The sequence below is a fragment of the Sylvia atricapilla genome, chromosome Z, assembly GCF_009819655.1.
Source record: "Sylvia atricapilla isolate bSylAtr1 chromosome Z, bSylAtr1.pri, whole genome shotgun sequence".
Classification (NCBI taxonomy): domain Eukaryota; kingdom Metazoa; phylum Chordata; class Aves; order Passeriformes; family Sylviidae; genus Sylvia; species Sylvia atricapilla.
Genome location: NC_089174.1, coordinates 85,701,732 through 85,715,303, shown reverse-complemented (window position 1 = coordinate 85,715,303; position 13,572 = coordinate 85,701,732). Strand labels below are relative to the sequence as shown.

At 43.8% G+C, this 13,572-nt stretch overlaps 1 protein-coding gene across 1 annotated transcript; it reads right to left on the bottom strand.

Annotated features, from left to right (window-relative positions):
* Window positions 1-578: 578 nt before the first annotated feature.
* LOC136374294 (acrosin-like) lies at window positions 579-2,706 on the bottom strand. Its single transcript, XM_066339593.1, has 4 exons — window positions 2,486-2,706; window positions 1,892-2,157; window positions 1,458-1,603; window positions 579-991 (listed from the first exon to the last, which is right to left on the bottom strand). Exons 1-4 carry the CDS (start codon window positions 2,704-2,706, stop codon window positions 638-640), a joined length of 987 nt encoding a protein of 328 aa, XP_066195690.1. The 3' UTR covers window positions 579-637.
* Window positions 2,707-13,572: the final 10,866 nt, after the last annotated feature.

Genomic DNA, 13,572 nt, shown 5'->3' with positions numbered 1-13,572 from the left:
ACTCCCTGTATTCATAGGCACAGCATGTTCCTCAAATAACAGTATGGAAATTAATTGAAATTTCTCCATGTGCTGTTTGTGGCTGGATGTCAAGTTCCTCACTCAGTCCTTGGTGTAAAGCTTGGGTTTTTCTACAAAAACCATGTCTCCTGGGTAATGAAATCTGCTTTTTCTCCATTGCACTGTGCACACAAACACAGACTGATGCCACCACCAGGCAACCTAAGACACTTTGGACTTCTAACTGCTGTTTTGAAGATCTGTAAGCCCTCCGCTGCTCTGTGACCTGTGTTCCCTTCTACTGCACCCTTGCCCTCCTCTCTGACCAAAGTTTCTGTCCTTTGGACTGAGTATTTTCTATTGCACCTGATCTGTCCTCAGCCTAACTTTGCATGTACCAGATGTGGATGGAAGGCCTTGGTTTGCATGGGAGACTGAATAGGACTGAAAACATCGTTAACAGTGAAATCAGACAATTTTATTTCCACAACTAAGTCAGATTCAGGATTTGTGCACATGCAGAGGAGAAGCATGAGCAGGATAAAGCAGCCTTAGGCACTAAGGCTGCCTTTGGATCAGGAGGCATTGCCCCAGAAGAAAATGGTCATTGTCCACTACAGGCTGCACTGGATCCTGTTCATCCTGCTTCTCTAGCCAGTTTTCTCTTTAGGACCTGTAAGAGCTCCTGCACTCGATTAAAAAAGTCCACCAGCTTCTGGAGTGAAAATGGGCAGGAGCTAAACCTGTCCAATGGTGTTGGTATTGGCCTTGGCATCTGAGGGGGTGTTAGGGTGGTCATAGAATGTCTTGATGCCCTTCTATCTGGCTGCGGGTCTATCTGGAGCAGGATCCAGTCATAGAAGTGCTGAATGGAGGTGTAGACTCCAAGGTGGTTTGCTCTCTCACAGCCTTTTCCCCAGCTGCTCACTCCAACGAGCCAGAAGAAGGCAGCATTGTTGTCTTTGCACACCAGAGGACCACCACTGTCACCCTGCAGTGGAGCAAGAGAGGAATAAGGTAATGTTGGGTGGCTGCTGTCAGCACTAGAGCTATCTCCTTCTCTCTCACAGCCCTTGACAGAACTGTATTCCTGGTAGAGAAAGTTTCAGCTCAAGTGCTGGAGCCTCCAGAATTTTGGCTGGGAGCCGGTCAGGGGTGTGTATGGTAGGGCTGTCTCTCATCTTTGCACAGATGAGAATAATCCAGGATGTGCAGAGGATGGATGTTCCAGTGTTGGCATCTCAACCTCTGGACTGCCAAGAGCACTATCTGCTTCCTGGCAGTAGTTCCAGGCTCTGGGACAATGGGGACACTGGACAAGGACCTGCAAATGGGGAAGGGGAGCCCTAACAGTGGTGGGCAGCTGAGGCTGGGAGGGTGACAGGATATGTTGGGGTGGTGCTGCACAGGCTGCCTGTGCTGCTGGGGGCCTTGAGTGGCTTTTGTCACACTCCTACCTGGCAGGGGTCGATGCCACCCACTGGGTAACCAGCACACAGGTTTTGGGTGTGGATGGCCCCTGTGTACCAGAGGCTGCTGTTACAGAGCTGGACATCAATGAGGTGGACCTTGGCCTCATGCAGGACATCCCTTGGTCCTTGAACTGTGAGCACAGAAAGAAACAAGCACACAGCAGTTCCATGGCCATTCCCCTCCCCTGCTGGGAGGTGCAGCCCTCCCCTAGGGCTTCCCTGGGGTTCCCAAAGAAAATACCATGTTGCTCTGCTTTCCCCCTTCTGTCTGGCTTTGGGAAATGGACCAGGACTACCTCGCCAGAGGCAAACATCCTGCAGCCTGATTCTGGCTTCAACCTCTGCTGTTGGGAAGCCCATCCCATCTCCCTGGTGTGCCAAGTTTGCCCTCAGGGCATGTGTCCTTTTTGGGAACTCACCTCTTGTAGCCCTAGAACCCCAGCCAGCAATGTAACAGTTTTTGAGCTCTGACACTTTCAGTGTGGGGTCAGGCACACAGCCCAGCTGCACATGGTGGCTGCACACGACAGGCTGGTCCAGTTTCAGCAAGGCAATGTCATTCCTCTCCTCACCAGGAGTGTAGTGCTCATGAACCTGTAGCTGCTTAATCTGGCGCACTTGCACCTCAGGGCCCAGATGAGTCAACCGGGTGGCCCCGGCCACCACTTGCCACATATTGCTGTTCCTTAAGAAGCACATGGAGAAAGAAGTGAGAGGGAGCAGAGCCATGTGCTGCAGCAGCACAGGAGTTCCCTGTCCTCTGCTTCGCAAGTCAGAGAAGAAAGCAGTGTGTATGACTGCCCTAGCATGACAGGCTCAGAGAATGTTGACCTAGAGGGTTCTAGGAAGCAGTGGCAAGAGTGCAGAGTGTTCTGAGTAGTCTCTCAGCTGGGGTCTGCGATGCCCAGGCATTGGGCATACTGCAGGGAAACAGAATGGGAGTAGCCCATGGCACTGCCAGCAAGGCATCTGCTGGTGTTGTGGAGATAAACCCATTCCCTGCTGCTCCCTACCTGGCATTGATGAAGCAGTGGGCAGCTGTGAGGACCCACTCTGTGCTGATGAGGGATCCTTCACAGATATGCCCTGTGCCTGATTCCCAGGGATCTTGGATGCTGACAATCCCAGCCCAGGCTCCTGACTGGAGAGGTGGGCCACTGAGGATGTGCATTTCATCATAGTCTGTGTCCATGGAGTCATAGTCGTAAGTCGCGGGGCCATGGGAAGCAGACATGGGCCAGAGACCACAGGTTCCTCTGGAAACACAAAGTCATTGCTGTCCTGCTTGATGGCTTGCTGTTGCTCAAGTTGAATGCCAGCCAACTTCCCTCCTGACATGGCATAGTTTGCATGGACAGCAGAGCCAGGTAATCTCATGGAGCATGTGTCTGTCCACCCCTGTTTCTGCTTGAGCCCCACAGACAAGTTGTGCAGCAGCCTGGGTACTGTCAAGGAACTGAAGCTCCTGCATGGGACTCACAAAATTGCAGTGTGGCCAGAGGGGACAGGGAAAAATGCTCAAATATTGCCCAAACTCCCTCCAAGAGGCTGAGGCCACTTACCCACATGTGTTCCATGTGCTGAGCACAGACCTGCACATTGCCAGTAGGACAAGGAGGCACAGCAAATTCATCACTGCCAGTGGCAGATATCCCCTGCAAAGAGTGAGGGTTCATTCAGTGCAGCTGCTGACTAATGCCTGCAGTACCTTTAGCCCCAGGGCTGATGTCACAGAGCAGCTGGTTCAATGTTTTGGGTACAGTGACATTAGAGGGTGGGCAACATAGAGTCATAGAATCATAGACTGGTTTGGGTTGGAAGGCACTTGAAAGATTATCTAGTTCCAACTCCCTTGCCTGAATACCTTACTCTACTCAAAATCCCATCCCACTTGGCCTTGAACACATCCAGGGATAGAACAGCTACTTTAGATGGCCTGGAAGCAAGGAAGGGAGGCAGAAGCTGGGACTGGACATTCCTGATAGACCCCAGTGAATGCTCTGCTGGCGGGATGAAGGTCTGCAGGCTTGTGGCAGCAGCAGCACTTGGCTTCCAGTGTTGCGAAAAGCTCACAGTAACACACCCCATGGGACATCACAGCCTCTTTGGAAAGTTCACTGACACCTTGATCTCTGCATCAATTTGCCACTAGTTCCTTCCCAAAAACATTCAACAGAGAAGCAGTATGCATGTGTTTGGGTGCTGAGGATCCAATCCAGTTACAGCTGTGGTGGGTAAGTAACAAAGTGCTGGCCAAATAAACCAAGCACTCCCAAGCAGTGTCAATCTTCCTGCACAAAGCACCATGAAACACAGCTGCAGCACAGTCCATGCTGGCCGTGCCAGCTGCAGTAACACTGTCTGGCAGACTCCCTACCCTTGCTCTCTATGGCTTCTGTTGCTGTTCTGGGCACATGCTGACAAGGACAGGTTTGGCATCTGGGGTGCGGAGCCAAGGATGTGCAATTTGAAGCTGTAGACAGGGAAGTCCTGCTCTCAGCTCCACATGCCAATCTCCATGGCTGTGGTAAATCCTGTACCAGTCTCATATCATCAGTCTGGCTGCTACAGCCTTGTTCACCTGTTCACCTGCAGGGCAGTCATGGCAGAAAAGCAGGAGCCAGCCAAATCTGTTGAAGTTTCTGAGCAGAGCTAGCCCCTGGTGGAGAGGAGCACTATCTCTCTTCTGGTGTCTTCTCACAGAAGCCATTCCCCTGCTGTTCTAACCCTCCCTTTATAGGACTTCACCACTTAAACCCAATGCAAGGTTGCAGCAAAGAGCCATGAGAGCACAACAGAGAGGTGGTCAAAAGACCTAATGACTAGAAACCCAGTCTGGTTAACTTCTCAGGGAGAAGGTGAAAGATCAGGAACAGGAGCTTGGTACTATAAGAGGCTTCAGCCTGGCAAGAAATACTTCACAAACTGGAGCTGATGTTAGGTCAGCTCAAATAGAAGGCAAGATGAGGTTTGTAGTTTTGATTTCTTACTAGTAGGTGAAATTACTGTTAAGATAGCTTGTGAAAGTAAGTCAGGGACAAATAAATTTGAACCCTGCTAAGGACTGTCCTTTCTTGGGTGAATAATTTTTCTGCTGGTTTACTTTGAAGAAGAGGTTTTCCCAACTGGTCTTGAGTTTTGGAGAGTACAACCCTACTCCAGGAGATCATTCCAAAACAGGTGGCTCAGACAAGTGCAATTTATGATTTTGCATCAAACGCTGGTCCTGATGGCCCAGCTGGTCACTATTCCAGAAAGTCTACCCAGGCAGTTTCATACTCAGCATTAGGCCATTTTGATTCCAGTCTGAGATGCAAATTCTATTGAGGCACCACACAGATGCAAAGCACCCTAAGCCCACCCTTTGTAATCCCTCACTGAGCCTTCTACCATAATTGGGTTCTTTGTGCAAAGCACCACATGGTTGTCAAACATTGGCTTGGGAAGGTTTTTGAGGAAAAATATTTGGAATATATTAAGACATGGGAAATGTTTTACAAATCTCATTTCAGGATGAATTTTTTTTTCTGTTGCTCCTCAAAGAGTTGAAAGTTTGCTTCTTTAAATATTTCTGGAAGAGCCTGTATTTTGTTCCTGTAAATGATACTCACACCATGTTCCATGTATCTATTTTGACAGGAGAGACAAGAAGACATGAAAGCAAATAAAAAAGCAGAACTATACATAGAGAAGATAAAAAGATGGCGGGGAAATAGTGAGTACTTCAGTTTACAAGAAAATACCAAAGGGAATTAAGGAAATTATCTCTTAGATATCAAAATATGTTAAACTATCACAGATTATGAAGAGTTGAGAAATATACTGTAATGTTTAAAAATTGACAAAAGGAGTTTTGTGTTTAAAAATAGTGTTTGTGTATCCATTAATCTCTAAAGTGTGCCTCATAAGAAATAAATATGTATTTTATTTAATACACATTATTTGCCTTGCTTGAATTGAACTGGCAAGCATAAAAGTATGCCTTTTGTGAACTGAGCTTTCAATTTTAAAGTTATTTGCAGAAAGGTCTGCACCTCAAATCAACAAGACATATTCCTCTCTCTGATCCCTACCCCAGACCTTGTAACTGTCAGCACTGTGTGTGAGGGGTGAGTGATCCACAGCACAGCGTGGTCCTGAGCAGGTGCAAGCTTTGATTAGCCTGGAAAAGAGGAAGCAGGGGAGACCCTACTGCTGTGTTCAACTCCTTGAAAGGAGGCTGTAGTGAAGTGGGGATTGGTCTCTTGTCCCAGATAACAAGTGGTAGGACCAAAGGAGCCAGCCCTCAGGTTGCTCCAGGTGAGGTCCAAGTTAGAAAAAAAAAATTTTAACAAAAGGCTTGTCAGGCTGCCCAGGGATTAAGTAACCATCTCCGGACATATTTAAAATATGCTTAGGGAACATGGCTTAGTGGTGAACTTGTCAGTGCTAGTACAGTATAGCAAACATAGGGAAAGGGATAAAAGATCACTTGCAGTAACTGGTGCCACTTCGTATTCTCTCTTGTGCTCATTTGAGATCTTTCCTTAATGATGTCTTCTGAGGTATCTTTAAGACACGCAGCCATCTGGGCATCTTACCTTTATGTAATTAGCATAGGACTAGTAATGCAGAATTTATCACTATCAAGAAATGCTGTCAGAAGGGTTTTAGACTAATTTATCCACTTTGAAAAAAGTTGTTATAGTTTAGGATTTGTATGATGATGTAATAATGAGGACAAACATCCAAAGTTACTCTTTTAAGTGCTTCTTGAAAAGTTTGAAGACTTGAGCATGGTTTTGTATCTAGACCACACTCCTGTGACAAGGAGAAGAGCTTCCTTGGTGTTTTCCCTTTCCATCCCCCTTATATTACCTGGAAGTAAAAATACCTATTAAACTTTTCCATTAATTGATAAGAGGTTAATGTGCAGAGGAAGATTATTTCAAGCATTCATTTCATATTTCATACTTGAAGTACTTAGAATACAGATCAAATGCACATATGTATACTGATATACCAAAATTTTGACATTTATTTTCTTATTTGATATCAACAAAAATAATAGGCCTATAAAAGAGGTGCCCTCATCTCTGTTTAGATTTGTAGAAAGTCCACTTCCAATTCTCGAAAGCTCAAAATTAAAAAAGTAGTTTAAGAGTGCCTCAGCCCTTCTCCCTATTTTCTGCTTGGTGTGTCTGTCCTTTCAGAGGCACAGTGTGAAATGTTTCCATATGTCCATTCTAGGGGATAATGACACATCAGTGCTGCATAATGTATCTGTAGAAAGGTAAAGTAAGATTAAGAAGGCTGCATTTTCACCTGTTGGAAGACAGAAGAAAGGAAAAGAATTGTTTAGCCATACTTCACCTGCCATTTACAGGTGCCATTTGCAGTTTAGGGTGCCTATCTTCAGGTTAAGTAGTTTAAGTAGCAGTATCAGCTGCTGTTGCATGGAGACCCTAAAGCCTGTCCAGAAATCTGGCAAGACCATCAAACTACTGATGTGACCTTCTGCACTCAACTGCTTTTGATACTGGAAACACATAAGAGAAAATAAATTTCAGCCTACTTGACTGAAATAGGCTGTAGCATAGTCATTCTGTCTCTCTGTCTCTCTGTCTCTCAGTTAGAGAACAGAGCAATTCCTAGAACTGCAGCACACACTTGCATCCTGAATGAAATATATATTTGGCTTCGATTTCTCAGCTGAGATTCTTCTTCTGTTTAAGACCAGAAATTAATTGCTCAGTAAACACCACATTAAATTGTCACTTCTTTCAAAAAATCACACGTCTCCTTGCTTCACCTTTATTCTGTAGCTAGATATTAATTATTAATGACTTAATTTGGGGCAATGTGATACAAGACTTCACATTAAGTTTGCTTTACTTAAAAAAGAGTTTGTGAGCAATGATAGACTAGTATATGTGATTAAGGAATGAAAAACTAAGTGAAAAGGTTTCATTTGCTGGCTGGACCACTCCTAACTTTTTTCTAGAGGATAACCTGTATTAAGTAATTTTGCTTTCTATACTTAATTTAGTTTTCAAGTATTTCCATAGTGTCTGAATTCAACTTACCCAAATGGCATTGCAGAAGAGGACATTAAAATGTGTTTATTTTATAATAAACAAAGCAACCTCTAAGCCATAGAAACGCACCTTTTATTTTTTATGATTTTTAATTTTTGGAAAAAAATTGTTGTTTCTTGCTTGAATGGAAGAGTCTTTGATAGGTGTGTAAAATGTACATCAGGTATATCAGTGATTTTTGGAGCTAACATGTTTGCATGTGAGTCTGATTTTATGGTATGTTTCCACAAGAGTGATATTTTCAATAAGTTCTAAAATGGACTTCCATTAATTTGTGTTGATAAACAAATTATTAGTCTTTGAAATTAGAACTGTCAAGAATTTAGAATAGTATATAAACGAAAATGGACATATGTGGATTTGTATTCAGTTTAACACCTGATAGTAACATTTTAATATTAAAAAATGAACCAAAAACTGTGCATCCGTTATAACAGTTGAGAAAATGGCAAACTTTTAAGAACTGACTCAAACTATCTGCTGAGAAGACCTCCATTCTGGAGTAGGCAATTGTTAACCAGCAGTTCTTTCACCAGTCTACAACTCTGGGAGATCTTTATCTTAAAAGTTTGAAATCTCAGTCAATTTGTCTCCCCATAACACCTGTGTTATCCCTTTTTTTGCACTTATAGACCTTTCCAGTATATTATAGAAATATCTCTTGGAAGAGAAAACTAAGTATAGGACCACCTTGGTGAGTGCTATTTAAGGATGAAACTGAAATTGTGAAGAATTATGTTTCACATTAGAGACAAACTTTAATTTCTTGTGATTTCCTGATTTGTTGAAGTTGCCTGAGTGGTAAGAGGAGAGAGAAATTAGTATCCTCTCTCCTATCATTGCAAAAGAAGAGAAATTCTCTGTTTTTCTAGGCAAGAAATGCTTTTGACTAAAATATACCATTGTAGAGTGGTCAGCTTTTGTAGGACAGGAAATAAAAGCACACCTAGTGTAGAAGAACAAGTTCATGACTTTATTATTAGAGTTACAGTTTATTGCATTTGTGCAGAATTGTTATTTTGTATTAGCAGTAGTTACTTACATGTCAAAATTCTATTTAGGCTCTGTGACAAACAGCAAAAGAGAAAACTTTATACAACTTTGGTAACAATTTAGTGCTGTGACAAAATAGTTGACATTTACTTACTTGAACTAATGCGCACTTAAATCCTTTGCTGTTCTCTGTTGTTATGCATGACTGGAGGAATCAGCAGTATGCCAAGATGCACTCTGTTAAGTACATAAATTTATGTTGTAAATGAAGGACATGTCCTTTCTTAAAGGCAGAGGAAAACAATCTACCTGCTGCAATCCATTCCAGCTGAGCAGGGACCTTAACTGAGTGTTTACGGAAGAAGATTTTGGAAGAAAAGCTGTTAATTACATATAAACAAACAACAACAACAACAACAACAACAACAACAAAAAAGCAGGAGGAAGGAGCCTGCTTCTTCCAAAAGAAGGAGAAGAAAAGAGGATTTATAAGTAAAACAGGCTGTGCCTTTCTCAGTCTTATGTTGCATTTGGCATAAAAATATGCTGGTGGAATTGATTTTTTTCTGGAAGTACACATGGAAAACGTATCCATTGTTTCCTGGTTTGTATTTTTGACTCAGACCAGAAAATTCCACAGTAATGCTACAAACAAATACCCATGGAGTCTGATGAAAAATCAGTAATTTTCACTGGCATATTAAAAAATCCCAATTTCCTTAGATTTGACCTGTGACATTGACAGTGCCTGGCTTGTTCATGTTTTTGGTTTGGCTAACATTGGTTTCAAATCTAAAAGCCTTTTTGAGAGGATAATTATGAGCAGGTTCACTGGTTTTCCAAAATCTCTGTACTTATTCTTAGCACCCATTGCATGTGTGAGAATATTTAAAGGTGATACAAGTCTACTTACTTACAAGCAAAAGAAACTTCTAGTAAGTTTTGAAGCAACAACAACAAAAAATGTTGTTTGCTACATCTAGAAATGCCCAAAGTTATATGAAGTAGTATTCTAGTTTGAAAATTGAATGTAAAGGATAACTGTTTTCATAGTTGCTAACCAATTAACCATATTGAGTTCAATAATGTTGACTACTATACTTATATACAATAGCTCTTAAGAGTGCTTGGTTGTGAAATCCTCCCACAGCACGCTAACTGTATTTAATAGGCTCTCCTTGTGAGGCTTCATTAAATTATTTAAATTGATTCTTCTCCATTCAGCCCCCACCATCCCCCCTCCCACAGCAATGTGAAGGCAATGGCCTGAGATGTTATACTTAACAGCAAGAGAAAGCCTCTGCCTTTGCAAAGTAAACTACAGTGGATTTGGCAGCATTTTACACTTGCTTGCACAGCTGCAAATCAAGATGAAAACACTTCCAATTCAAATTTGAAATCATGTTTTTCTAACAAATCCAGTAATACCACAGAGGACTGATTTCATGGCTTTATTCCAATGATATTTCTCTGACATACATTGGCCAAGTGTTGTGCTTACATTTTCAATTTCATAAAATTCTTTATTAAATACTAAAAAACTGCCAGTAAGTTTTTACTACAGAGTGAAAATAAAGCTATATTGGAATTTTTAAATTTTACTTAGTTCAGCTAGTGCTGTAAGCTATAGAATCATACATTTTTATTAGAAGTATTTTATTCTTTCATCCATTTATAGGTATGCATGGGATATACCATAATGCAGCATCTGAAAAGAGAGGTTTTAGATAGACCTACTAATAGACCTACTGGTGTTGAATAAAATCAGTTTGCAGAAGGATATATTGTTCTTCCAGCTCTTTCTTTTAAATTGAAATTTAGCTTGCACTAACATTTAAAATTGAATTGTACCAAACATCAAACATTCAGCACCTGTTTCCAGGTACTTCCCTGTGTGAGAATAATCCTGTGGCTCACCAGCTAAACACTGCAATTTTCTCTCAATGGATTCAGCAATTTAGTTCATTTTGAGACAGGAACCATTTTGAGACATGAGTCATCTTGCATACCCTTTGTAAGTGTTCTGAGATTTCTCTATGCCTGCAGAAGTACAACAGAATATATTTGTAATTTCTCCCCAGGACAGCATAATATAAAACTTAAACTGATAGGATGTGTGTGTCTTTTACCTTTTCTGTAACTCTGTGAGAAGTACTGACAGTGCAAGCCATATAAATACCTGTCACTTGTGTACCACCTAGAAAATGAAGAAATCTATAAAGCTCTAGAACACATTTTTATGAGATCTCTCTCCATGTAATGTCATCCACAAGCACGTAGTGACTTTTATAGAATATGTTTCTGTGGTTCAGTGTATGTCTTATTCTGAACAAATGAGCTAGAGTCAAATCAGAAATGCAAATATCATTTTAACACCAAAAACATAACTGCAGTGTTACCTCTAAGCACAATACATCAGCCTTTAGCCTTTCACATGCTGTTGAAAGGCTGGTTTGAATGAAAAGCCCCAGGAAAACTGATCTTCCTCTGAGGAAGCTACATGCTGCTCAAAATAATTAAGAAACAGCTGTGGTTTCAGAGATTTTTCTCCAAGTCAGTGGCCATTTGCCTGTGGCTCTGCTGCCTCCGTTGTGTGCCACAGTCCAGGGAATGATTGGTAACTCACAAAAACTCCAGGTGCTGTCACCACCCTTGCCAACTTCAGCTTGGCAGCAGGAGTAACTGGCACCCAGTTCCAGGCTATCTTTAGATCTCCATCTTTGGTGACCCTTTTGGGCAGCAAAGCTCAGTTATGCCTACATGCCAGCTACTGGCAAAGAAAAAGAAAGGATTTTTTTCCATGATGAAATGGTTGGATACAGGCAGAGCAAAGTATCAACACTGTATTACTTTTACTGAGAACAGCCTTACATGCATTTTCATTGGCTAAAAAGTTATAAAAAGAACAGGGACCAATTTAAGACCTCATGTGAGGTTTTGGGTATGCAGCTGCATTAACTGAAAATCTGACTCGATCTCTATTTTTACTTCAGACACAACCAGGAGCCCCTGACACAACTTCCATCAGAACTGGGGAGTCTGGACCAGCTCTTGAGAGAGAGAGCTCCAGACACCTGCCAAATCTGTCTTTAGAAAACACTGCAATTCACAGGTGCAGCCCATACTCAACACAGAAGACTCAGGACACATTTACAGGAGGTGCTGGAGCATGTTGCTCCTCAGGGAAGGGCATCCAGAACTGGCCTTAGAATTGGAGAGCAACTTCAGTGTGGCAGTCAAGGGACTGCAGAAAGGCAGACCTTTGTGCATAAAAGGTTGCTCCTCAGTGTAAGCAGTTGGAAAGTTGTTGAAACTGACCTAAAAGACAGAGCAGGAGCTGTGCTACACCCCTTAACTTTCACCTCTGTGTCTTGTGCTCTGTGCTGTGCTCCATCACACAGCAGCCCTCCAGGTTTCTCCCTCAGCTGCCCAAAAAAGGTAGCATCTGCACACAGTGGGAGGCTGGGAGACACAAGGATCACCGGAAGTGGTAACTGACAAGTTTTATGGCTATTTAGTAGGGCACATTTGAAGTATTCCTGACATCAGAAAACGTCTTGGAATTTGGCTGGGCTCAGCCAGGTGTAACCATGTGCTTCTCTCATCCCTGCTCTCAGGGATGCTTGATTCTCAGGGATTCCCAGTTAGGATACTTAGAACCATGAGAGTGTGTTCAAAGAAGCCCAACTTGCAGTAGGAGCCTCAGCTTCTTCTGGGTTCACATATCTGCTCTGCAAACACTCCCTCTTCCTGGAACTGCTTCAGCAAACGTTAGTGATGGGACCTCAGTGAAACGAAGATGAAAAGAGAATTACCTCAGTAATCAAGTGTAATAATAACACATCTATGAGCACCTTCCATGTCCAGGAGCCCTCACCCAGCCCCCCTCGAGGGAACCAGCCCTTGCCAAAGGACTTTCAAACCACCACACATTGCACAGAGCTGGTGCCATCCGATGCTCCCGGGCATCAAAGGCTGTGCCACATTCTCATTTCCACTGTGTCCCCAGCAATCCATGCCTGAGAAGAGGGACCCAGGATGCCAGGCAGAAGGGGAAGGGGATGGTTGATGGCAAATTGAACATGAGCCAGCAGTGCCCTGGCAGCCAGGAGGGCCACCCGTGTCCTGGGGACATCAGGGACAGCATCAGCTGGGCAAGGGAGGGGATTGTCCTGCTCTGCTCTGCCCTGGGGCAGCCTCACCTCCAGTGCTGGGGGCAGCTCTGGGGGCCACAATGACAGAGAGATATAAAACTACTGGGGAGTGTCCAAAGGAAGGCCTCAAAGATGGTGAAGGGCCTTGAGGGGACCTTATGAGGAGCAGCTGAGATCACTCAGTCTGTTCAGCCTGGATGAGAGACCTCACTGCAATTCTCCTTGTGAGGAGGAGGGACAGAGACACTGATCTGTGCTCTGTGGTGACCAGTGACAGGGCCAGAGGGAAAGGCCTGAAGTGTCACAGCAGCTTCAGGCTGGGTATTTGAAAAGGGTTCTTCACTCAGAGGGTGGCTGAGCACTGGAACAGGCTCAGCAGGGAACTGGTGCCAGCACCAAGCTTGACAGAGGCATTTAAGGAGGCATTTGGACAATGCTCTCAGATATACTGTGTGATTCTGGGGAATATCTGTGCAGTGCCAGGAGCTGGACTTGACGATTCTTTTGGGTCGCTTCCAACTCAGCATATTTTATGACTCCGTGAACAGAATTCTCTCGCTCAGCCTTTCCCCCTGAGAGATACTCCAGTCACCTCTCTTCCTCGCTGTTGGACCTGCTCCAGGAGTTCCACGTCTCTCTGGTCCTAAGGAGCCCGGAAGTGCACCCAGCCCTGCAGCTGAGACCTTACCAGGGCTGAGCAGATGGAAAGCATCACTTCCTTCGTCCGGCTGGGAATACCGTTCCTAATTTCCCTCAGGATACCACCACTCACAACACCACACGGAAGACCGTTTCCCGGCGGATCCCCCAGGCCCGGCCCACCCTCACGGCAAAGAGCCCGCCCCCGCCGCGCTTTACGGCAAGATCGCGCGGCAC